The 25,813-nt window shown below is 42.5% G+C and overlaps 1 protein-coding gene across 1 annotated transcript in view; it reads right to left on the reverse strand.

Moving 5' to 3' along the window:
- Nucleotides 1-25,556, reverse strand: part of TNFAIP8 (TNF alpha induced protein 8) — a 122,967-nt gene extending 97,411 nt beyond the window's left edge. Inside the window, exon 1 of the mRNA XM_060008976.1 lies at nucleotides 25,431-25,556. Coding sequence (XP_059864959.1) covers nucleotide 25,431 — 1 coding nt within the window. The 5' untranslated portion in view covers nucleotides 25,432-25,556. The remainder of the gene's footprint in view (nucleotides 1-25,430) is intronic.
- Nucleotides 25,557-25,813: the final 257 nt, after the last annotated feature.

The following is a 25,813-nucleotide window of genomic DNA, read 5'->3' on the forward strand; positions in this document are numbered from 1 at the left end:
CTTTCTGTCTTTACACATTTGCCTTTTCTGGACATTGCATATAAAGGGAATCATATAATATGTAGTCCTTTGCATCTGGTTTCTTGCACTTAGCATAATATTTTTAAGGTTCATCCATGTTGTAGCAGATATAGTACCTTGTTTTTTACTGCTAAATACTTTTCCATTGTATAAATATATCACATTTTGTTATCCATTCACCAACTGATGGATATTTAGGCTGTTTCCAGTTTTTGGCTCTTATGTATAATGCTTCTACGAATATTTTCATAGAAGTATTTGTATGAACATATGTCTTTATTTCTCTTTGCAGAACCCTAGAAGTGGAATTGCTGGGGTTTTATTGCCTTCTACCCAATAGCATTGCAAAACATCAGAGTTTGAATGGACCTTAAACATCACATGTTGCAACCTTTTATTTACCAAAAGAGGAAACTGAAGTCCAGAGGCATTAACTGATTTGCTTAGATTCACAGTTCACTGGTAACAGAGACAGGATTTAGACCCAGAACTTCCCATTTTTTTCTTTTTTCTTCTTTTTTAGTCAGTTTCATTGTTCCCCTCCCTCCCCAGAAACATCTCTCCTGGAGACCCTCTTCACTCTGCTCCATTCCAGACTGGCTGTTCTCTCTGTTCCAGAGTTGCTATTGAAGAATTTCTCTACTTAGTCAACGTCGGACTCCCTTTCACCTCTTGTCGACTCTCACAGCCTCCCTCCCATCTTAAGGCCCACTGCTCACCTCTGGGGAATCTGGAAACTCATTGCTGAGCCCTCCTGGGATTCCGTGAGCACATCAGTTGCTTCTGGTCCTCTCCCCTGACCCTCCTGCAGGTATTTTATTCTTGACCATTTCTCTCTGCAAACTCATTTGTCATCAGTTCATCTGCTTTCCTTCTTCAAGTCCTGTGTGGTTTAGGGTTCTAGACATCTCCTAAGTTTATGAGAATATAGTGTGTAGAGAATATTCCTAATCTTTTGCCCTTTTTAGTTGTTTGGAGGGATTTGCAAGAGAAGTAAGAAAAATTGTCTTTGCTAGCTTGAAACCAGGAGTCTCCAACAATCATGAGACTGTGGTGAAATACTTGGTAAATGAAATTACGGGGATGATGAAAATTTCATTCAAGCTAAGGGGAAGGAGATAAAACCCTGCCCCAAATTCTAAACAAGAGTTTTATTTCATCAGTGTCTTTACATGTGCATGAAAAACGGCTGCTCTTTACTATTCAAATAGGCAAGCAGCCCTGACTTCACTCTGTGGCCGGTTATTACTCCATTTGCCTAATTTAGGCAAAATTAGAACTCTGTTTGAGGCTGATTAAAATAATCCATGGGATTTTAAAAATAAAATTATTATCCCAAGTTTCCTATAAATATGTTGGCCAATACCGAGGACACAGTAGTGCTTCTGAACACTTTTTTTTTTTAACCTATATAAATCAAATCTACTACAATTGCTCTCTCTTTTGAAAAATGTTTAGCTCCAAATTATGCACCACAGGAAGGAAGCGGTGGCTATACTTAAATATAGTAATTGGCTGCTATTATCCAATCAGTTATCAAATATTTATTGGGTACCCAGTGCGCTAGGCACAGCAGGGGAAATAGAAATGGATAAAGATATGGCCCTTATGACCCTTGTAATCTACTTGCGATAAGACAAAAACATGAAAAGTTAAACAGTGCAAGGAAGTATGTGATTAGGGGGCATGGTTAGAAGTGTTACAGAATTTTAGAAATTACAGAGTTGACAACTTGGATAATACCAAGGAAAAAAAAGGAAGTAAGGGCACCAAAACCCTAAAGCTCATACATAGATTAAAGCTGAACAATGTCAATGATTATGTCACTCGCCTGCTCAAAAACCCTCAATGGGCTCATCACTAAGAATCAAAGAAAGTCCAAACTCCCCAGCTTGGCCTTCAAGACCTCACAGGCCCTGCATCTTTCGCCTTGCCAGGGTTTGCTCCAGCCGAATGTTCCTTGAGCACACCAATACCTAATGCTGTTCAATCCCCTCTTATCTCCTGACGCCCTGTCCTTCAACACCCTTTCCCACCACCTCAACTACTGAAAATCCATCAGTTTTACATTCTGTCTCCTTCCCGGGGGCACTCCCAACACTGTTTCTTTCATTAGTGCACAAGATCTTTACCTCTTAAGATAGCCAGTCTCCTCTTGACCCCCCAATGATTCTCACTTCCTGATATTCACTCCCTGATACAGTCTCCTCCCACACTGAACACAATGACCTGTGTAACCAATAGAATACTGTGGAAGTGATGGTGTGTTACTTCCAAGGCTTGATCATAAAAGACATGTGAGGCTTCCACTTTGTGCTCTCTCGTATCATTCACTCTGGGGAAAGCCATCCACCCCATGTCATGAGGACACTCCTGCAGACCTATGGAGAGGGCTACATAGTGAAGATCTGAGGCCTCCTGCTCAGACCCAGCACCCACTTGCCAGCTATGTAAGTGAATCATCTTGGAATAGGATCCTCAGAAAAAAAATCCAGAAGAAGCCCCAGAAAAACCTTCAGATGTTTGCAACTTCTTGACTCTAACCTCATGAGAGAATCCAAGTCAGAATCACCCAGCTAAGCTGTTCCCAAATTCCTGACACACTGAAACTGTGTGTTATAATAGGTGCTTATTGTTATTTTTAGCTGCTAAGTTTTAGGGCAATTTGTTACACAGCAATAGATAACTAATACACCTCTCAGTAGCAGTCAGCATTCCAATTATTTGCATCCTAACCTTTTCCCTAGAACTAGATTAACATTTCCCAGAGGGGAGGGACCTTCTTTGTCATTTTTCAATTCTCTCCATGTTTTAGTAGGACACTTAGTAATCATTAGTTGACTAAATGATAAAAGAACAGAAAAACCAAATGAAACCATTGATGAAATTGTGCCTTGGGCTGACTTCATATCAGTTTGGATGATTCTGTAATTTTTTTTTAACTTTATAGACTTGGCATCATGAAAGTTGTAACAGCTGGTAGTCTGGATTCTGATCTCAGCCCTGGCTTTTAGGAAACACTGCCAGGAATACAGAGAAACCTTGTGTCATCTCTACCTCAGGTCTTGCCTCCCACCCTGACATTATCCCGAGGCAAGAGCAGCTTCACAGTGTCACAGGCGATACATAGGCGGTGGGGCAGGGCAGGAGTCAGGCATGGGATGGGGGGGAGGAGACTGGCAACAATAAATAGTAACCACTTAAAGGATTTGCTGTTGGTCAGCCGTGTCTAAACAGCCTAAATCTGGTAGAATCCCCAGAACCGAAGATATTTCATAGGCTTCTCATTGAGAAGATTTCTTGTGAATCCTCTCATATTTTAGAGAGGCTCCAGCCCAGTGCAGGTCCTCTTTGGAATTCAGACTAAGTTAGGGTCTAACAGAGTCCTCGTAGCTCTTCTTGGGACTCACTGTAGCTGGTCTGGGTGACTAGTAAGACTGAATACCTCTCTTTAAGCCATAAATGAAAGCAGAAGAAAAAAAAAAAACAGGACCAATTTTTTGGGGTCCTTTTATAGACCAAACCATAAATAATCACACAAGGATGCAGTCACCCCTCTAGAAAACACAAAGAAATCCAATCATCATTCCTATGCTAAATTATAGGCGGTTATACACAATAACTAGAGTAAAGCAAGGATACAGATTTTCCTTAATTTACAATGGGGGTCCCATTGTATGTTGAAATAAACCATAAGATGGATAAACCCATCATAAGTTGAAAATAACATAAGTTGAAATTGCATTTAATACACCAATGTATGGAATATCATAGCTTAGCCTAGCCTGCCTTAAATGTGCTCAGAACTCTTACATTAGCCTATAGCTGGGCAAAATCATCTAACATAAAGGCTTTCATATAATTAAGTGTTGAATATCTCATGTAATTTATGGAATACTGTACTTAAAGTGAAAAACAGAATGGTCGTGTGGATACAGCATGGTTGTAAGTGTATGGGTAGTTTACCCTCGTGAGCACGTGGCTGAGGCTCACTGCCCAGCATCACAAGAGAGTACGCACCATCTATCACTAACCCAGAAAAAGATCACAATTCAAAATCCGAACTACAGTTTCTACAGAATGCACAAGGCTTTCCCACCATTGTAGTCAAAAAAATTGTAAGTCGAGCCATCATAAATCAGGGACCGTCTGTAATTATAAAATATATTAGTTCCTAACAGGCAAGCTGGCCCAGAAGGTAAACTTACCTTGAATTGACATGTGTATGAATGATTCTGACAGATGACAGAAATAGCAAAATAATTAAGAACCTCCAGATAGGAAAGCTACAAAATCACATTAGAAGACAGTTGGTTCTCATTTTAAAAAGGAGTGAATGGGGCTTCCCTGGTGGCTCAGTGGTTGAGAGTCCACCTGCCGATTCAGGGGACACGGGTTCGTGCCCCGGTCCGGGAAGATCCCACATGCCGCGGAGCAGCTGGGCCCGTGAGCCATGGCCGCTGAGCCTGCGCGTCCGGAGCCCGTGCTCCGCAGTGGGAGAGGCCACAGCAGTGAGAGGCCCACGTACCGTAAAAAAAAAAAGAGTGAATGTGGCTTTAAATCAACAAAGGGAGTACAAATCTAGTCAATTTAGCCTAGGGCCAGAGAAAGAAGATTCGTTCCAAGAATGAGTATACAGTGCTTGTTAGAATTCTGCGCAGCTTAATTTTAAATGCCTCTCTCTCTCTTTAGAGACTACATCCACAGACCTCAAAGAGATTCTGGTATTTAGCCTAATGATTTCCACATGTTAAACACACCTCATTGCTTATAGGCACCAGTCAGATTAGTTTCTTCTGAAAAAGGAGGCTAGGGTCTGATTCTTCCATGTAAAATTATTCCATTCTATTAGTGTGGGAGACCTGAACTTCATTAGCAAACAACTTGAGGCTAGTTACACAAACCTACTGATAAAGAAAGGCTGTCTTCCAGCTGTTCCCAACACACCTTTGTAAATAAAGAGCCATTGCTTGGGCAAAACTCTGTCTAATCTCTTAAAGATGTGTATTTCATTTAAGAAAACATTTTAAAGTGGCTCACGATCTTAATCTCATTTATTGTGCTGTAAACTTCAATCAAATCATTTGTTAATATTTTTGCTCCAGTATATCTCAGCAATATCAGAATAAGATCATGTCTTTTAAAAATACACAATGCTGACATTCCCTCAGGCTACATCTTTGCTTTATAATCTCCATTTCTTGCTCAAGAAAGGCATCAACTGAATTCCAATCATTTCACTGAGAAAAACAGAATCAAAATGTCCATAAAAACATAGGAAATTGTGTAGGAAATAATGTTAAGAGAAAAGCAGAATATTAAACTGTGTCTATGCTATGGTCACAGCTATAATATTTAACTATGGATAAGGATGGAAAGAAATAGGAAAAATGAAACAAGTTGTTGGCTCACACACATCTAAAATCTTACTATTTTTTTTTTTCTTTCTCATTTCCTTTACTTCTGCTTGGAGTTGTCTTAATAGTGGGTATAGCTTGTTTGCCTTTTTAAATTATCAGGATAAGATCTCACCTCATCAGACAAGATCTTATGAGCCAGTTACTCATGTGAAGGGTGGTAACTGCCTGGACCACCCTAGAAAGATGCCTGCCCGTCTCTTCTTGAACATTCTTCAGGGATAACAACTCCACAATTTCCAAGTTTAATCCCTGCAGGGGGAAAGAAACTCTGTCTAACCTGCTGTTAGTAGTGGATTTCAAGAACATGAAACTAAAATAATCTTTTAAATGAACGTAAAAATGATATTTGGGTAATCATAAAAATGAAGTCATTCGTATTTCCTGAGAACATGGGGACAGAGATAACTTCTAGTGATGAACAAAACTTAGTTACTGCTCTCAGGAAAGATACCTAGTAGGGGGAAGACAGCTGCAAATCAAGGTGCAATGTCATAACTTATAATCAACATAAAGATAGGAAGACCAGAATGAGCTATTCACATTCTTAAGAGGAAGAGATTACTTTTGGACTTTTTTTCCTGGTAAAGAAGAGAACCAGGAAAAGTTGCATGGAGGAGGCAATATTTGAACTGGATCCTGAAGGAAAATTTAAGTTTGTCCAGGAAAGAGAAGCAATGGGCATGCAGGAAAGGGGGATATAACCAGCAAAGACAAAAGCAGGGAAGACCGGCGTGTGTTCTAGAGCAATGCACAATTTAGGAACGGGAACCAAAGGAAACATGCAGAAGAGCAGTGGGGATCAGACCCAGCCTTGAACATGGAGAGAAGGGTGAGGCAAATGAGCAAATATTGTTCTTTGGGGCCTGGGCAAGGAGTCTTGCATTTGCTGTTCTATTTAGTCCCAACAACTTGTTTTAGAAGTAAGAAGACTGAGGCTCCAAGAAGTCACGTACAGTTTCCGAAAAGCACGCCCATCCCCTACATATCCCAGAGCTAGCATTATGCGCGGTGCCCAGCGGGTCCTCGACAAATACTGCCGAATGCATGGATGACCAGTCAGCAGGCCCATGTGCTGCTGCTCTGCCATATTGCTCTTCCAGACTTGTTTCTGATAGACATTGGGTGCCACTGACAATTTGGGGTTAGAGGACGCATAATCTGAGACTGTGTGTTAAGAAGAGGAGGTGGGGGGGGTTACCTAAAGCTGGGAGACTAGTGTTTATAGACAACACCTTGCTTTGCTCAGTATGCTTTGTTTATATGGATTTTTCTAAGGAAGTATTAGACTGCCTCAAAAACTCAACTTAAATCTAAATTCTCTCCTTTTCCAAATGTATCTTTATTATGAAATTTAAGAATGATAGAAGGTATAAAATGAAAACTTAACCTCCTTTCCCTTCTTCAAATCCAAAGTTCCACTATTAATAGTGTATTGTTCATTCTTTAAAAAAAAAAAAAAAGCTTATGCACTCATAAACATAGAATATACATTTTTTTTAAAACATAATGAGATCATTATTTTGCTTTTTGATTTAATCTGTCCTGGAGATCTTTCCATATCCATGCACAAAGACCAACCTTATTCTAAAGCTTCATGATGTTTCATCTCACGGAAGTACCGTAACGTATATAAGCTGTCGATGCATATTTAAGTTGTTTAAAGTTTTCATTTTGTTTATTCCTAAAAACAACACTGCAATGAACTCTTTGTCTCAGACCGAATTCACTCATGATTACACGTATCAGCTTCTTGGATAGTCACAGGTGGGATCTCTGATGTAAGACATCATTTAGCAAATTTCCTAGGATGTTAGTATAGTTAGCAGTCACTTGTCTTATGAAGGGGAACACAAAGATAACCTAAAAATAAATTTACTCACAGGAGTATCTCACTTTGTAGTCCTAAAGCCTCCTGGAAAGACTCAGGGTCAGAGCTCTAGCTCCCCACCCTGAGCCCCTGGTATAGAATTCCTCATTCCACACTGGGGCAGGGTGGCATTCCTCCTTCCAGACGAATCCAGGGCTCTACCCCTCCTGCTCTACCAGTGGCTTGGTTTCCACGCTTAAAATGGCAATGAAAAGTGCAGATGATAACAATCAACAATCAGAAGCGCAGAATTTTAGAGCTGTAAGGGATTAGAGATTATGTAGTCTACACCTTACATTCCTTAGATGTGGCAATTAAGACCCAGAGGCGTGACTGCCTCAGCAAAGTCACCCAGCCAGTTGTCGCAAAGCACCCACTCACCTATCCAGAGCTTTTTCCATTACGTGGTACCAAATAACATCTGCATCTCCTGCTCAGTTATTCCAAAAACATCATGTAAGCAAAATGGGTCTATAATATTTCCCTGGGTAGAAATAATGCTTAAAAAAAAATTCTGAGAACATATGTAGAGATAGCACGGATAGGAAGAAATTCTTAAAAACCTTATTTTAGATAATTTTAACTCCTTCATCCACCAAATTCACGACTAGAATGTCTAACAAGTGTCAATATTGACATATTTAAGCTTCACCTGCCTTCTCCTGCCCCTTGTGGAGGCATTAACAAGCAAGTGCTGCTAACACTGCTGACTTATTATCAGCAAGACATGCAGCTCTCAAGTTGTCTGCAGTCCTGACAATAGATTTTCAGATCTGGGACTATTCCAGGCTGTGAGACTCTGGAGCCATATTTCTATTACTCCCCACTCCCCCTCCCATTCATGCTGCACAGTCTAAATCAGGGATCTTGAATAGCTCTGAGAAAACTCTGTTCAAGATCTAAACATTATAGAGTTGTCAGCTCCACCATCCAACCTCCAGAGCTCAGCAAGGTTACTGACCTTGGGCAAGACCCACAAGCTTCCTCAGTAAAGCCTGTGGGTTTTTTTTTTTATATATAATTGTTATCTTTTTATTGAAGTATAGGTAATTTACAATGTTTCAGGTGTACAGCAAAGTGATTCAGCTATACATACATATTTATCAATTCTTTTTCAGATTCTTTTCCATGATAGGCTATTACAAGATATCAAATAATATAGTTCCCTGTGCTATACAGTAGGTCCTTGCTGAGCCTATGTTTCTTCATGAGGAAGTAGAGCAATGTGGTTAAGAACCAAAGGATATGAATATCAGTTTTGCTTTTGGCCCTGGGTAAGGACTTAAACGCTCATGGTCTCAGTTTCCTCATCTTTAAGATGGGAATAATAATGACAGAACCTAGGCTTTGGTAGAGGCTCAACATTCATTGAGCTTAGTATAATGCCTGGCACATAGTAAGTGCTCAATGAATACTGAGCCTCTACCACCACAGCTGGCTCACCAGGAGCCAACGAGAGGCAAAAGACAAAAACACAGGCAGCTGGGAGTAGAAAAAGAAGAAAAAGCCATCTATCACAATGTCCTTGGCCCTGAGGTACTCAAGAAGAAAGGGAAAAAAAAAAAAGCACGGCCACAGGCCAAGACCTAACAAGGACAGCCAGGGCAGGGACATCACTGGATTGTAGTGCAGACCAGGCCTAAAATTGGGCAAGGTCATGCCCATATGCGAGTGCTCCGAGAAGTGTGGGATACCAGAGGTCAAAGGTCACAAATGCAACAGATAAACGAAGTGCGTGACTGATCCAGGTAGTAAAGCAACAAGCAGAAGAGGCTTTGGCCAAAGTGGCATGCGTGCCAATCAACTGGAATTTACATTTCAAAACCTAAACAGTGTGTATGTTGAAGAAAGTGTATCAGGGATCACGTCTGGGTGAGGGTTCCCAATATGATGTCCTGCCATGGGTTCTGTTGACCAAGAAGTGAAGGGGAAAAAGGTCAGCCAAGAAAGAAAAGGGCAGGCAGCAGCCCCAGCATCCTCAGAGAGGAGGGGGTCTGGGCCCCCATATGCCAGGGGCCTGGGCCGTAACACCCACAAGGAGAAGTCAAAGTACTGACCACGCAGAGGGCAAGCAGGTGTGGAGACCAGGTTGGCATCTGGTGTGGAGCCAACACTCTGAGACAGGGCTTCCTAGTTTGCTCGTCTTGAAAAAGCAGTATCACGAGAACATGGTCTAACAACTTGACACGGTGAATATGGGGACAAGGTCCCACGGGTGCAGCGCCCACACACCTGCTCAGGGAAGAGCCTGCCTCTGTGAGCACAGCTGTGTCTGAGGCAAGGCCGCGCCTGATTGGAGGAAAAGAGTCAAAGGGGCGGGGCAGTTACTAACAGGCTAAAGGAAAGGAAAAAAACCCACATCCTTCCACTTCATTTATGTCATAAACAAGTATATATTTAGTGCTCTGTACACCTTACAAGGTACAGCTGAGGTTACAAAGATAAAAAACTACAGTTACTAAGAGCAAGTGGCTCATTCTAGGTTAACAGGAGAGAGAAATTATTTGGCACCAGGGTTGACCAAGTCATAAACTTGGATTTGGTTACATACAAGCTCACTACTCACTGTGCAGAAATGCTAGATAGATAGTAGATTGAAGGAAAAAGATGTATAGTGGATGCTCTCAAAAGCAAACTATAGAGGCTAAGAAAATTAGATTATCATCATTATCAGACTTTTGACAACAATACTTTGAAGAAAATGAAGTAACATATTTAAGATTCTCAAGGAAAGAAAATGTGAGCCAAGTATGTTCTATCCAGCAAAACTGACCTTTAGTATAAAGGTCACAAAGTTTTATCAAGAAATTAGGGGGAGGGCTTCCCTGGTGGCACAGTGGTTAAGAATCCGCCTGCCAATGCATGGGACACGGGTCCGAGCCCTGGTCCAGGAAGATCCCACATGCCACGGAGCAACTAAGCCCGTGCACCACAACTACTAGAGCCTGCACTCTAGAGCCCACGAGCCACAACTACTGAAGCCCTTGTGCCACAACTACTGAGCCTGCGCGCCTAGAGCCTGTGCTCCGCAACAAGAGAAGTCACGGTAATGAGAAGCCCATGCACCGCAATGAAGAGTAGCCCCCGCTCGCCACAACTAGAGAAAACCCGCGTGCAGCAACGAAGACCCAACGCAGCCAAAAATAAATAAATAAATAAGGGGGAAAAAAGGAATTAGGGAATACTATTCCCATAAGCCCTACCTAAAGAATCCACTAGAGAAACAGCTTCAATCAAAATTTGTAGAGACAGTGATATGAGGACTGATGATAAGCATGACATATATAGTTACCTGTAGAAATAAGACTAAATGTGCATTGAATGGGAGATATTTTAGTATATAATGGCTATATGATCTGACAATGCAGCTATAGTACAACCATAAAAAAAATTGGGGAAGAATGAGTAGGGCATATGCCAAATAAATTATTTTTATTGTTTTCATTAATCATAGCTGATTACTTGGAGACTGGTGTATGTGTAATACAGGGTAATCAATGGGTAATTAAAAGATATTCTATCTCCCTTGGGACTAAAAAGCAAAGATTCTAAGTAAGAAAGAAAGGAAATATAAACGTAACATAGAAGAAGTTAAACAAAACCCCGTAGTCTCGAATTTGACTTGGAAATATCAACATGAACTCACAAAGTATTTTATCTCTATATGTGTACATATGTTTGTATGTAAATGTGTGTGTGTGTGTGTGTGTGTGTGTGTGAGTGAGTGTGTATTTTCTCAGCTCTGACCAATGAAACAGCCTAGAAACAATGACTACTGCAGTGAATGCACATCTCTAGTGCTTGGGTTATGGCCCTGAGACACCATTCTCATTAAAATAAACCAGGGATTCTTGAAGAAATGGTTGAATCCAGGTCGAGGCAGAAAATGTACAAGACAGGCCTGGATCACCTTAACACACCAGATAACACAGAAGCTAAGGATGTCAGAAGGACCTAGGAGCCAACATGAAGAAGCTCCCACTGGTCAAAGATGGGACAATCTGAGTCTTATTAAGTATATTTAATTCCATGATCATACCAATTTAAAAAAACCATTGGTCACCTTCTGAGAATGACAGGAAACCAATTCTCGAAAACTGGGTAAATCAAAGGAAAGAACTGAGCGTTTACCTTGTTTTTTCTATGTGACCTGTACCACTGTGTAATCAAATAACAGATTGAAGGGAAGTCTACCTTTATAAAATTATTCCAGCTAATAAAGTAAAGCAAAATGGTAGAATTAGAATATCACTATTCTGCAATCTCCAATGAATTAATAGGTCTAGACTTTGAGGATCAACAGCTTCTAAAGGCAAAAAAAAGAGTAGAAAAAACAGATGTTGTGTGCCTTCCAATGAAAGGATACAACAGCACCTGTAATCTGGCCAAAGGGATCAAACCTGAGTCTGATCAATCCTCTGGACCCAGATGCAGAAAATAGAGGGCAAAGGAATAACTTGAAATGTACCTGGGGGGGGGGGGGGGTGCATCTTTCTTGTTAATAAGACTGTGGAAACTCTACAGATCAAACAGCCCCCCCCCAAAAAACTATTCTTTTAAGTAATTAAAATGAGGGAGGATGTTAAGGAAATCCATAGATTAAAAGAGACTTAAAAGATACAAGTTTTTTTAAAAATGGGTAAGACTAAACTACCGTGTATCAGGCTGCTCACCTGGGTGATAAAACCATAAAGGGATGCAAGGAAGTGATTACTATAAAGGTCAGGATGGCATTTACTTTTGGAGGAAGGAAGGGTAATGTGATTAGGGAGGGTATGTGAAGGCACTTTTGGGGTAGCTAGCAAAGTTCTATTTCTTGACCTGAGTGATGGTTATATGAGTGTTTGCCTTATAATAATTCACTAAGGTGTGCATTTCTTATATGTGTGTTTTTTTGTTGTTGTTATTTGTGTTTTATTTTACAATAAAAAAGTTTGAAGAAAAGTGTTAAGAAAATCTAACATTTTCTCACATCATATAAAAAAATAAACTCAAATTGGTAAAGGACATAAGAGTGGAAACCATAAAACTCCTAGAAGAAAATATAGGTACTCTTTGACATAAATCGAAGCAATATTTTTTTGGATCTGTCTCCTAAGGCAAATGAAACAAAAGCAAAAAAATAAACAAATGGGGTCTAATTAAACTTAAAATCTTTTACACAGCAAAGGAAACCATCTGCAAAACGAAAAGACAACCTACTGAATGGGAGAAAATATTTGCAAATGATGTGACCTATAAAGGGTTAATATCCAAATATGCAAACTGCTCATATAACTCAATATCAAAAAACCAAACAACCCAATAAAAAAATGGGCAGAAGACCTGAATAGACATTTGTCCAAAGGAGACACATGGATGGCCAATAGGCACATGAAAAGATGCTCGATATCGCTAATCATTAGAGAAATGCAAATCAAAATGACAATGAGATATCACCTCACACCTGTCAGAATGTCCATCCTCAAAGAGACCACAAATACCAAATGCTGGCAAGAATGCAGCAAAAAGGAAACCCTCATGTACTGTTATGGGAATGTAAGTTGGGGCAGCCACTATGGAAAACAGTTATGGAGGTTCCTCAAAAAACTAAAAATAGAACTACCATATGATGCAGCAATTCCACTCCTGGGTATATATCCAAAGAAATTGAAAACATTAATTCAAAAAGATACAAGCATCCCATTGTTAATAGCAGCATCATTTACAGTAGCCAAGACATGGAAGCAACCTAAGGGCTCATGGACAGACCAATTGATAAAGAAGTGGTATATTAGCCATAAAAAAAGAAATTTTACCATTTGCAACAACATGGATGAACTGGAGGGTATTATGCTTAGTGAAATAAGTCAGACAGAGAAAGAAAAATATTGTACGTTATCACTTACATGTGGAATCTAATAACACAAATGAATATAACAAAACATAGACTCACAGATATAGAGAACAAACTAGTGGCTACCACTGGGGAGAGGGAAGGGGGAGGTGCAAGATGAAGGGAGGGTGTTAAGAGGTACAAACTACTATGTACAAAATAAATAAGCTACAAGGATATATCATACAGCACAGGGAATATAGCTAATATTTTATAGTAACTTTAAATGAAATATAATCTATAAAAATATTGAATCACTATGTTGTACATCTGAAACTAATATAATATTATAAATCAACTATACTTCAATTAAGAAAAAGCAATAAAGTAACATTTTCTTTTTTTTTTAAGTTAAAAAAAAGAATCGGGAATAAAGACACAGACCTACTAGAGAATGGACTTGAGGATATGGGGAGGGGGAAGGGTAAGCTGGGACAAAGTGAGAGAGTGGCATGGACATATATACACTACCCAATGTAAAATAGATAGCTAGTGGGAAGCAGCCGCATAGCACAGGGAGATCAGCTCGGTGCTTTGTGACCACCTAGAGGGGTGGGATAGGGAGGGTGGGAGGGAGGGAGACGCAAGAGGGAAGAGATATGGGAACATATGCGTATGTATAACTGATTCACTTTGTTATAAAGCAGAAACCAACACACCATTGTAAAGCAATTATACTCCAATAAAGATGTTAAAAAAAAAAAAGAATATGTGTTTCCAGATGTGCTTTAAAATAGTATCTGCTAGTTTTCAAATTAAAAATCCAATTGAAGTCTTCATGTGAATTGCATGGAACCACAATTTTAATTGCAGTCTTTACAATGTGGACTTTTCTGACCAGAAACATTGAATGGATTTTCAATTATTAAATTTAAAAAATGTCACTAAGTTAAAAAAAAAAAAGGAATCTAGGCGAGTCAGCACAATAAGAGCCAACTGATGGAAAACCCAGCAAGGCAATAGAGGAGGGGAAGGGGCCAAGCAGCCAATCAGCTGGGAGCCAGTATCTTATGAAGGACTTCTGTTTCAATGAACTGCTCATGGTGACAGTAAATGATTTCATCTATACTGTTTTAATGAAAATTTGCCTTATAACACTTCAAATCATTTTTTAAAGCTTATAGCAAATCATGTACTCCAAAATATCTCAAAGGTGTTCTTAATTCAAAATGACCTCTAGGATGCCTAACTGGAATTGCAAAGAGCTGTTGGGTGTTGATTTCTCACAGACATAAGATTAATCACTTGACTCAGAGTTGTAGCATTCAGCATACCAACCTAGGGCAGCTTTGAGTTCCCAGAATTAGAGAAGAAACTTACACCCCTTACTCCCATACTCAGCTCCAGACTCGTTATTAGCAATAGTCGATTAAAAAGCAAATGAACAGGAGCTTCCCTGGTGGCCCAGTGGTTGAGAGTCCGCCTGCCGATGCAGGGGACACGGGTTCGTGCCCCGGTCCGGGAGGATCCCACATGCCGCGGAGCGGCTGGGCCCGTGAGCCATGGCCGCTGAGCCTGCACGTCCGGAGCCTGTGCTCCGCAACGGGACAGGCCACAACAGTGAAAGACCTGCGTACCGCAAAAAACTACCACACACAAGATGTTATTACAACTTCAGCAACATGAATTCAGGACTAAGAGAAGAAACACAGGCTCCCAATGTCTGCACTGCATTTTGGAACAGCGTCTCCACTGCGTCCCTGTTATTAGAGTCACCAGATGAGAAGCACACCTAGCCCTGCTTCTGCTAAAGCCAATTCTCAGCTGCCCAAGCATTCTGCAGGGTGCAGTCTCTGCACAATGACCATCAGGAAGTTTTCCCAGCTTTTACTAAATTTGCCTCACACAAGATTCTACAACCTGAGGACAAATTTGCCATCACTCAGATTGGCACTCTTCTGTACAAGCCAATAATGAAAGACACATTCCTCTGGGTTATTAAAGTTGTCCAACTTCTTCCCAGTATGAAAAAGGATATAAATGTTATCTTCTCAATTTGGGAAGTACAGCTCCATTCATCTTGAACTTCCACATCCTTACTTTGAAATACATTTGTGAATCACATCTGAAATAAACATAGGACTTTTAGTACAATCTGCAGAGGGCAACGGTCTGTGAACAACAGACCCTAAGTGCCTGGATGTGGCCCCGCAGACCCAGTCTTAATCTGAACCTCTCAGAGGAGACTGTGGTGGCTTGTTGAAGGTCACCAGGTGAGTCAGTGTCAGCTGGGCACACTCTCAAGGTTCTTCTTTCTACTACTAAAAACACCAGAATGTCAATTATATCTCAATCTTAAAATATGAACAATAAAATGAGACATAAACTATGAGGTAGACTCTGACTGGTTGGAAAGATAACAGCTTTTGAGAGCTTACAGAAAATGAAGGAGTTTTTAGCAGTTTTGTTGAGGGGTAATATCCTGTAGCAGTTCAAAGCACAGGTATGGGATGAAGCTGAACTGCCCGGGTGTGACTCCCAGCTCAGCCAGGCATCTATGGCAGGTTATTTGACCTCCCCAAGCCTCAGTTCCTCATCTGCAAATGCAGATTAACAACAATACCTTTCTCACAGATCTGTTAGGAAGATGAATTTAATAATGTGTATAAAGCATTTAGCACAGTGCCCGGCCCATCATAAGTACTCAAAAAGTGTTTGTCATGATTACTGTTATTGGGGGTGTAAACATTTCCATAAAGATAAAGAACTCTCTATTTGATGAACATCTTCTGGGTTTCAATGCAGCATGCTGTCTCCAAAGTAAATACTGCTATTTTTAGAAACACACAACATTAAAAAGTCACTACTAGTAGTAATTAAGTTCATATATGTGATTAACACCTTCCACATCTTTTTCTCCCAACTACTCATCATGGGTAGATAATTTTAATTCCAATAAAACCTGAGATGATTATTATCAGTAATAGTGATGGCTCAGCTAGACAGCTTCTAGAGCATGGGAGCCTGGGGCTGGTGCAGATATTATTTATCTGCCCAATAATCATGCCTCTTTCCCTTGTTCCCATTGGTACAGCCAACCTCCCAAAGTAGAAGTTTTCCCTTAATGTCCATTACTTATTTTCACAGCTTCCCTTGCAGCTGTGACTCAGTTGTGGTCAGTGAGGCCTGAGGAGGCTTCAGGAAAGATTTATCCTCTGATGAAAAGAGATGGACAGGGAGGGGGAAGGGTAAGCTGGGACAAAGTGAGAGAGTGGCATGGAAATATATACACTACCTAATGTAAAACAGATAGCTAGTGGGAAGCAGCCACATAGCACAGGGAGATCAGCTCGGTGCTTTGTGACCACCTAGATGGGTGGGATAGGGAGGATGGGAGGGAGATGCAAGAGGGAGGAGATATGGGGATATATGTATATGTATAGCTGATTCACTTCGTTATAAAGCAGAAACTAACACATCATTGTAAAGCATTTATACTCCAATAAAGATGTTAAAAAAAGAAAAAGAAAAGAGATGGACATTACAAGAGAACAGATTTATTGCTGCTCTCTCTGCCCACCCCTCTCCCCACATCCACAAGCTCCTCCTGTCTTTGAATGAGTTTGGAGAAGCCTGTGATACCCACCGCAGAAGAAACTATTTTCTGTCTATGAGGCGGCAAGTCTGCAGAAAAAAAAAAGGTAACATATTAAGGATGGGAGAAGAGAAGGATGGAAAGAACCTGGTCCCTGATGATGCTGTTTGAGGCACTGATTCAACTCTGGATTGGATCAACCCCAGACTCCCTTCACGTAAGATAATTTAATGTCTTTACTGTTCAAACCACTGGTAGCTGGGCATTCTCTTACTTGCAGCCTAAAGCATCCTAACTGTTATGGGCTGAATTGTGTCCCCCCCCATCACTAAGAGAGTTCATATGTTGGAGTCCTCACCTCCAGTAACTCAAAATGGGACTGTACTTGGAGATAGGGTCTTTAAAAAGGTGATTCAACTACAGTGAGGTTCTTCTGGTGTGCCCTAACGCAATCTGACTGGTACCCTTATAAGAAGAGATTTGGACACACAGACATGAAGGGCACATGTACAAAGGAGGCTGAGAGAATTTGTTGCCAGCAGCTCTGGGCTACAAGTAATATTAAAGGAAGTTCTTCAGGCTGAAGGATTAAAAAATACCTGATGGAAACGGATCTACACTAAAGAATGAAGAGCCTCAAGTAAGTGGATAAATATAAAAAACTTTTTCTCATGTTCTAATTTCTTCAAAAGATCATTGTTTAAAGTAAAAAATAATAACCATGATTTCTGAAGATTATATATGTAGACGTAAACCATATGATAATAACACAAAGGGTATTATTTGTAACACTCCTGCCCTTTTTTATGACCGTGCTGCTCGGCTTTTGGAATCTTAGTTCCTGAATCAGGCCACCACAGTGAAAGTGCCCAGTCCTACTACTGCACTGCCAGGGAATTCCCCGTAATACCTTTACAAAAGAGATTGTTGTAGATAGAATTCTGCCCCCTCCCCCTCAAATTCTTAGGCTGAAGCCCTAATCCCCAGTGTGACTAGAGATAGGGCCTTTTGAAAGATAATTAAAGTTAAATGAGGTCAAAAGGGTGGGGTCCTAATCTAATATGACTGCTGTCCTCATAAAAAGAAAGCGAGAGAGATACCACAGATGCATGCACACAGAGAAAAGACTATGTGAGGAAACAATGAGAAGGTGACCATCTGCAAACCTAGGAGAGAAGCCTCAGGAGAAACCACACCAGTCAACACCTTGATCTTGGCCTTCCAGCCTCCAGAACTGTGAGAAATAGATTTCTATTGTTTAAGCCACCCAGTCTGTAGAATGTTGTTATGGCAGCCCTAGCAAACTGTTACAGTGATCTGGTATACTATCTGTTATCATGAATATACAAATACTAGGGCAACCAAGAAAGGAAACAGAAAAGACAGACTGAAGGGTAAAATTTGGGGTGGACATGCTTGTAGGGAACTCAGACCAGGTATGCACCAGGAAGACTGTGGTGATTCATTCCCTGGCCTGTGGTTTGTCTCTGCAAGTCACTTCCCAACCTCTTCCACCTGCCCCTTTTCCCAAATTGTGAGGCTAGAAGGCCCCTTGTGCGCTGGACTCGGGAGCAGCAAACCTGGAGGATTGCTGGCTAGAGAGGAAGGCTGAGGCAAGACTCAGATCAGTCCATTTTTATACTTGTGGGTCCCTGGTCAAATATTTCAACCTAGAGGGAAAAAATAGTGGTTCTACTAAAATTAGGACTATGTAGCATCAGTAGCAGACCATTATTAAATAATTTTCAAGGCCCCTATTAGAATGAGAAATTGAAAACTGACCAGAATTCAGAAGTAGGGAAGAAAGTCTCAAGTACTTACACAACTCAAAATGCAAAAAAAAAAAAAAAGCAAAAGAAGGAGGAGGAAGAAGAGAAGGAAGAGGAAGTAGAGGACAAAGGGGGAGGAGGGAGAGGGGGAGGAAGTTACAGCAAGACAGCTTCAGCAGTCTATTGTCCATTTTCCCATCACCCACCATTTCAACATGAGAGGGGCACGGCACTCTCAGAACAGGATAGCTTCCTGGAGGTGCCAGGACCTCAGGACAGGGGAGTAGACCCAGGGAAGGGAAAACAGGCTACTTGGCAACTCAAGAGTCTTGGGCCTGGGGCTCCTCCCAACAGGTGCCACTCCTAGAAAAAGGGCGCCCATCCCATGTCAGTGATCTACAAAGCGTGAGGTGTCCTCAAGTCAGCAGCACACTAAAGGATGAGGTCAGCATTGCCAGTGATTCGAAATCTAGATTGTGAACAAATGAACACTGAGCAGACTCCCTGGTGTCTCTGCTTCGTGGCTTTCAATTCCTGGATCCATTTGTGGGATGCCACTACTGGTTTTGGTTGTTATTTTTTGTTCTTGACCTGGTTGTTGGTCAACAATTTTTAACCCAGTGAGGACCTACTTGAAAAACCACTTTGTTATTTCCTGGGATGGGTACACAGGTGTTCATTTTGTGCACGTTCATGTTAATCTTCTTTAAACTTTAAAGTCACTCTGTACTTTCAAGAGGTTTGCACTTTTCCACTGCCAAAAAAAAAAGGAGGTGGGGAGACACCTACAGATACTGCCTGAATAATCTTTACAGAACGAGACATTACAACCGATCTCCCAGGCTAGGGGTTTTCAGTTCGCTGTGCATCAGTCACCAGGGGTGGGCATGGGGGGGCGGGGAGAGAATTGTTAGAAAGGCAGATTCCCTGGCCCGGCCTTGGTGATGCCACAGTAGGTGGAACTATGGCCCCAGATGAGCCCTAAAATATAGCACGTTGGACAAGTTCAAAATTTCATTTGGGAGATCACCTCTGTGGCTGCCCAGATAATTGCATTCTCAAACCACAGGGCAGGAACCCGGGAGGCTCCTTGTCGACACAGTCTCTCTCCTTGGCAAAAAGAGTGGCTGTTCTTTCAGGAACCTTCAGGTGTTCCAGGCCATAAAAGCAAAGGAGCAAAATGGCTAAGTATGTGCAACACAGAGACCATCACCGGATGCTCGGGGAGGGAGGGCTGAGCTCACCACCTCTCCCAGGTACACTCTGTGAGTCACCGGGGGGGCCTATCCCTGCACCAAGGCAGAAAGAATTCCATCATTAAGTCTAGACTGCTCTGCCCTTCCAGGGCGGTGATAGTATTGAATCAAACACCAGCCACTTCCCAGAAAACTACCTCATCTTTTTCAAGAGAGAAGAAAGGGAGAAAAAGGGAGTTGTTTCCCAATCACAGAGGGGTGGAATCAGGTATTGGACTTCTTTCTTAAAGGTCTGAGTCATCAAAGATTGTTTTGAACTTTGCAACCTCTGGCCAACATTTGTACCTGCAGTTTTTCTCAGAAGACGGTGGCATTTCCGTAGAACTCCCTACTCCAACGTGTTCCGTAGAATATGTTGCATCTACATGTATGTGAGAGCCTGAGCACAACTCAAGAGGCCGAGATGGGAAAGGATGAGGACAGTGGGACTCCACCAGGACTGGTTGAGTCCCACTGGTTGACAGTCATAAGGAACTCATTTTTTGAAATAAATAAAATAACAGCTGTGAGTGGAGAAGGCTTGAACTAAATGAATTTGGCTTGAAGGAATAAGAGCCAGGCTTAGAGAGGGTATTGGCCAGGTGGGCTGGTTCTTCCTTTTTGGCTCCTTTCAAATATTCATGAGTGTCCTGTGTGCCCTGCAGAGTGCTGTGTTCCCAGAAGAGCTTGCCCCAGTGGACAACCTTGAAGATAATGTCCCTGCCCTCTGCCCCTTGGAACTCTCACAACTTCTCTTGAAGACATGCCAGCCCGAGTCCCTTTGCAACACCAAGGGCAGCTGAGACATAGCTTCCTGTCTGGCTTGGAAAACCTGGTTTCATATCCATTACCTGTTTTAAATAAGGGCCTCCATAGGCTAAAGGCCAACCCACTGCTCACAAATGAACTGTAACGGGCCTTTTAAAAGTGTCTCTCATGCATAGGGAGGGTTTACTGGATGCCATGGCTCTTCTGCTCAGACACGTAAAACCCAGATGCCCTGCTCTGGCTCATTCTCTTTAGCAGCTGCAGCAGCGGCAGCAGCAGCAAGAGTTCCCTATATAATCACATGACCCTGCAGCTGGGAATAACTGAAATTGCGCTACATGCATCCCCTTCTCTGGGCTTCTCTGGCTTCGTCAGAGGCAAAAAAAGGAAAGTTCATGCTAAAAGCACATGTGGTAACAGTCACCACTCTCCCTCTCTGCTCCACTATGGCCCAGTACAAACACCATCGTCTTGAAATGAGAGCAATGTGGCCAATCCAACAAAGTAGACCACTTGCTTCTGCACATTGGACACCAGGAGAGGAACATCCTGCCTTAATCCACACAACAATCCTATGATAGAAATACCATCCCCACGTTTTAGGTAAAGCAATAGGCTCAGAGAGCTGAAGTAGCTTATCCCAAGTCACACAGCTAGTGGTGGCTGAAACATGAACAGCTGATTCCAACAGTGTCACGTGACCCAACCACTTTTTGACTAAACTAAAAGTCATCTTCATTCCCAATGTTTAAGGAAATGACGACAAGTGGAATTTTGGACTTAATTCCATTCTCTGTTATTAAAGAAACAAACCCCAATGTGCTTATAAGTCAGCTTGGGTTGTTCCAGGGGAGGCCCATTCCTGTGACCTCCCAGCCATTTTTTGTTTCTTTTTGGTGGGGAAGGTGGCTGCATGCCTAGCCCCTGGTCACCCTGAGTGAAATATCATCATGTTGGTCAATCACCCCTCTTGTTCTATATAAAAAAGCACAATCCGGGAATTCCCTGGCAGTCCAGTGGTTAGGACTCTGAGCTTTCACGGCGGAGGGCCCGGGTTCCATCCCTGGTTGGGGAAATAAGATCCCACAAGCCGCATGGGCGGCCAAAAAAACCTCCACAATCCTGGGAAGACAAACTTGCTGACGCCCATCCAGCTTTGCAGCTGGCTCTGCATCTTTGCTACCTTGGTTCTGAACCATAAACACTTTCTTCTAGAGAAAAAGCAACCTATCCCTAAAAGGATGGGTGGATGTTATTTGATTATTTTGGAGCATGTGACATTTTAAAACAAATTTCTCAGGTAACTTCCATGCTTGACATGCAAGGCCAAGAAAACCAAATCTTATGGAATCACGTTTATTGCAGTTATACCACTGGTGATTTGAAACAGACGTCAGATGAAAGATGCTTATTTCAACTTCTTATTATTGAGAAATAAAAAATATTTTGAAAATGGTTCATCTACTGTTCTAAGGAATTGCCTTTACTTTCCTTTGTGAAACTCAGAAGAATTCTGAACCCATCTTTGCCATTATCAATTTATCTTCAGGGACTCGTTCTTACCAGCAAACATTTTCATGCAAGTCACTGGTCCTCTTGGATCCCAGGCCTTGGTGCAAACATGAGAGGGCTGCACAGTGCCACGTACACAGTAGGAGCTCAATAAATGCCCGCTGCGTGAATGAATGGTGCCCCTGCAAGCTGGACAGAGGGGATGCGCCTCCAAACTTGTATAACGGCCACTGTTGTAGTCTAAGACTCATGGGCCAAATGGTGCCTCTCACATTCTAGAATTATCTACCTCCTACTGTAGCTCACTTCCTTTTCTTAAGGCCAAAATATAGAATGCGAACTGACGTTCACTGGTTACTACTTGACCTCGTTTACATTTTGCAACAAGGTTCACTGATTTTTTTTTTTTTTACCCTCAATGAACCATCTGTTTTTAGCTTCTGGGAAGCCCCACTGAGGTACAAAAGTCTAGAAACTGCAGTTGGCTCAGACCCCAGGGCCAAAGTCACCAAAACCAGAGATGGGGGAGCAGGAAGTAAACTGCTTCTCACAGGGAAACATGAAGGTTGGGGTGTTAAAAGCTCCTTTTCGGTGTTTGTTGAATGCTTACTCTGTGCATTTGGTATTAAATGCAGGATGTGGGCAGCGTGAGGAGAGTTGAGGTGATAAAAGTTTATCTGGCACCACACGGTGCCTTCTCTTAAACTCTGCAGCAGAGCTGATTATCTCTGTGAATGCCAAACTTAGGAAAACTGTCCCATTTTTGTCCAGGTGGGCCCCTGTGCATGTCCCCAGTGCCCGAGTCAGTGCCCATGGTACTGGGGTTGTGCTACCGCTCCCTTCTCCCTCCGTGAGAAAACAGGTGGCCTTTATTTGTTATCACCCACCCTCCTCTGCCTCCTGGAGGTCATCCCATGGTCAAGCCCTCAATTTGTACCAGGCAAGGATGGAGGGGGTGGAGAATGGACTCTTCTGCATGGTGTGGAAGCAAAGCTCAATTCTGATTGAGGACGAAAGAAATCTCCAAGAAGGAAATGTGTTCATTCCAAGGGGCTGATCCAAGTAGACAAGGATTAATTTGAATCAATTAACTATGAGGTCTTGCGAGTGCCTGGCACTGTGGCAGCCTCAGCTTCAAGGATCAGCTACCTGAAGTTCCCCAAATCGTAAACCACCTAGAAATCCCCTCCTCCCCCAAACTGCATTTCCTAATGAGTACTGTTTGGATGCAATCATTTCTCTCCACACACCCTTTCCTCCAATTTCAACAGAATAAAAAATTGCAGAGAACAGTCCTCATAAAATACTCTGTTCCTGGCCCTTGCAGTGTGCATGCTCACCCTCAGTTTCTGCCATTCTGCTGGACTCCCAGAACAGCCTGTCTGCAACACTCACAACACAGATGAAGACTATATCCAGCAATATAGTCAGAAACAGAAAATTAAGAGGCAACAAAGATAAGCAGATTTTCCAGCTCATGCCATCCCTTTCCTCATTGAATTTAAACACATTAGAACAAAAGGCACTACAGATTCAAGTCTCTCTTAAAGAAAAAAAATTTAAAGGAGCATCTGTGCAGGAGCACTACAATTTGGCGGGAACTTTCTTATATTCAATAATTTATTAATGATTCTTAAATTAGCAGATAATCTAGATGGATATAATGGCTTAGAAGACCTATATCTGTTAATGCAAAGACCTTAACACCAAACATTCAATACCTAAGGTATTCATATTTTACAGGGAGGTAAATGGTAGTCCACTTCCCTAAACTTTATTTACTCAAATTACAGGTTAAAAACTCAAAAGCTGAGCAAGAAGTGGCAGAGACAAGTAATGTATATGAAGGGGAACTGGCATCCCCCGCCCCAAAAATCTACGAAAAAGCCAATTGTGTTACCGGCTAGAATATTAACAATAACTTGCTGACAACTCCCCATGACAGATCTAATTAGAAGGTGGCAATAAATGTTTCCAGGTGTTTAATTAAGTGTGATAATTATTTCTTTCCTTAAAGACAGATGGAGTCATATGTTTACATTTCAAAGCATAATGTTTCCTTAGTTAAAACACTGTGGAAACACTTTTGTGTAACACAAGATTCAAACCAGGATAAAAATATCTGCTGTGATAAGCGGCACTTAAAGTGATTTATCAGCTCTAACTTTCATATCAGCTCTAACTTTCACAATGGCAACTTAAAGCCTGCTCTGTTCTGGTTATTTCCTTTAACCACATAGTTTTGTTTTCCTTATGCTTCAATGAATAATTTCTACTCAACAGGTCATTTCCCTACCAGCATCTCCTAAATGAATTCTTATCATGAAGGTGGGGAAATTTTATGGGTATCTCTACTTTCACAGCAAGAAGATAGCAAGAATAACCTGAGATACAGAAGAATTCAGGGACTATCATAATTGGATGGGACCTCAGCAACCAGGGAATCATTTTATTGATGGATTAAAGTACTGTACTGCTATCAATTAAATCTGCTTTTTAGGGCAGAAATACACCCTACATTGAGATAGTATTGACCCCCAATAAAAATAATTTATGCAAGGATGGAATTATCAGTCTTAAGTAACTCCAGGATTTCTTTGTTTCAACACTGAACACTCAACTACTGTCTCCCTCCTCCCATGATTCTCTCAGGGTACTGCTCTTCCTACCTAGGGCTGTGTTTTATCAGATGGCTTTAGCAATAGGGTGTCACTGAATCAATAAACATCTTTTAGGCGCCCAAGCCCGGTTGGTCAGAGTGGTCTTGAACATGCCTATCAGCCGCCCTGGGTCCGAGGGCGCTCATCAAGTGTTCTTGCATCAGGTTTTGAAGGCTGAGAGTCGAGAGGGCGCGCAAAGACACGGGCGGACACACAAACACACACACAAACTTTCTTCCTTAAAGGAAGTCTCCACCGAACGATCTCAAGGCAAAACTCTAGTCCCTGCCCATTTTACAATGCAGGGTTGGATTACAATCTCAGGCTAGCATCTCGGTCTGCAATCTGGGGCATCCTGATAACCGGGCCAGTCCTTTCGACAGCAGGAGCTGTTACCAGGAGGGCGTGACACGTAGTGGGGGCCGCGTCTGCAGAAGGAAGCAAGGAATAGGGAGGGATGGGGCTCAGTGCAGGAGGTGGAAGTTAAGGGGTCAGCCCAAATCGGTAAGGGCCCCGAGCTGGAGGTCTCAGGTTGTCTCTGCGCTGCAGGAACTGAGTAAAACTCTGCGGAGTTTTCGGAGCTGTGCGCGTCTGCACACACACGCACAAACACACACACTCGCTCACACGCTCTCCCACCCACTCCCACCCACTCCAGAGACTCTCGGCGAGCTGAAAGCGCGCGCCCTCAGGAGCAGCCCACAGCCCAGCAGCCGGGGAAGCCCTGCGAGGGTGTGTGCGGAACCGGCGCGCCCAGGAGGCACTTACTCGGAAGAGGGGGCCCGGTGGCGCCGGGACGCCAAGAGGCGAGCTGGGCGATCTGACGGCGCGGAGCTGCCTAGACTCTTGAACGTTCGCGGGGCCCCGCGGACTCACGAGCAAAGCGCGGGCCAGAGACGGCGGGAGAAAGGGAGCCAGGGGCAAGGCAAAAGAAACGAGGGGCGGGGTAGGAGGAGGAGCTAAGGAGCCGGGGGCGGGGCGGAAGGTGGAGTTAGGAGGCTGGGGGCGGAGCCGGACAAGGAGGAGGAGCCGAGAGGTCGGGGGCGGAGCGTGCGGAGGAGGAAGAGCGGAGCAGCCGGGGAGGCAAGGTAGAGGAGGATCTAGCGGTCCAGGGCGGGGACGGGAGGAGAACCCCAGCGGCCGTGACTGGG

The sequence above is a fragment of the Delphinus delphis genome, chromosome 3 (assembly GCF_949987515.2).
Source record: "Delphinus delphis chromosome 3, mDelDel1.2, whole genome shotgun sequence".
Classification (NCBI taxonomy): domain Eukaryota; kingdom Metazoa; phylum Chordata; class Mammalia; order Artiodactyla; family Delphinidae; genus Delphinus; species Delphinus delphis.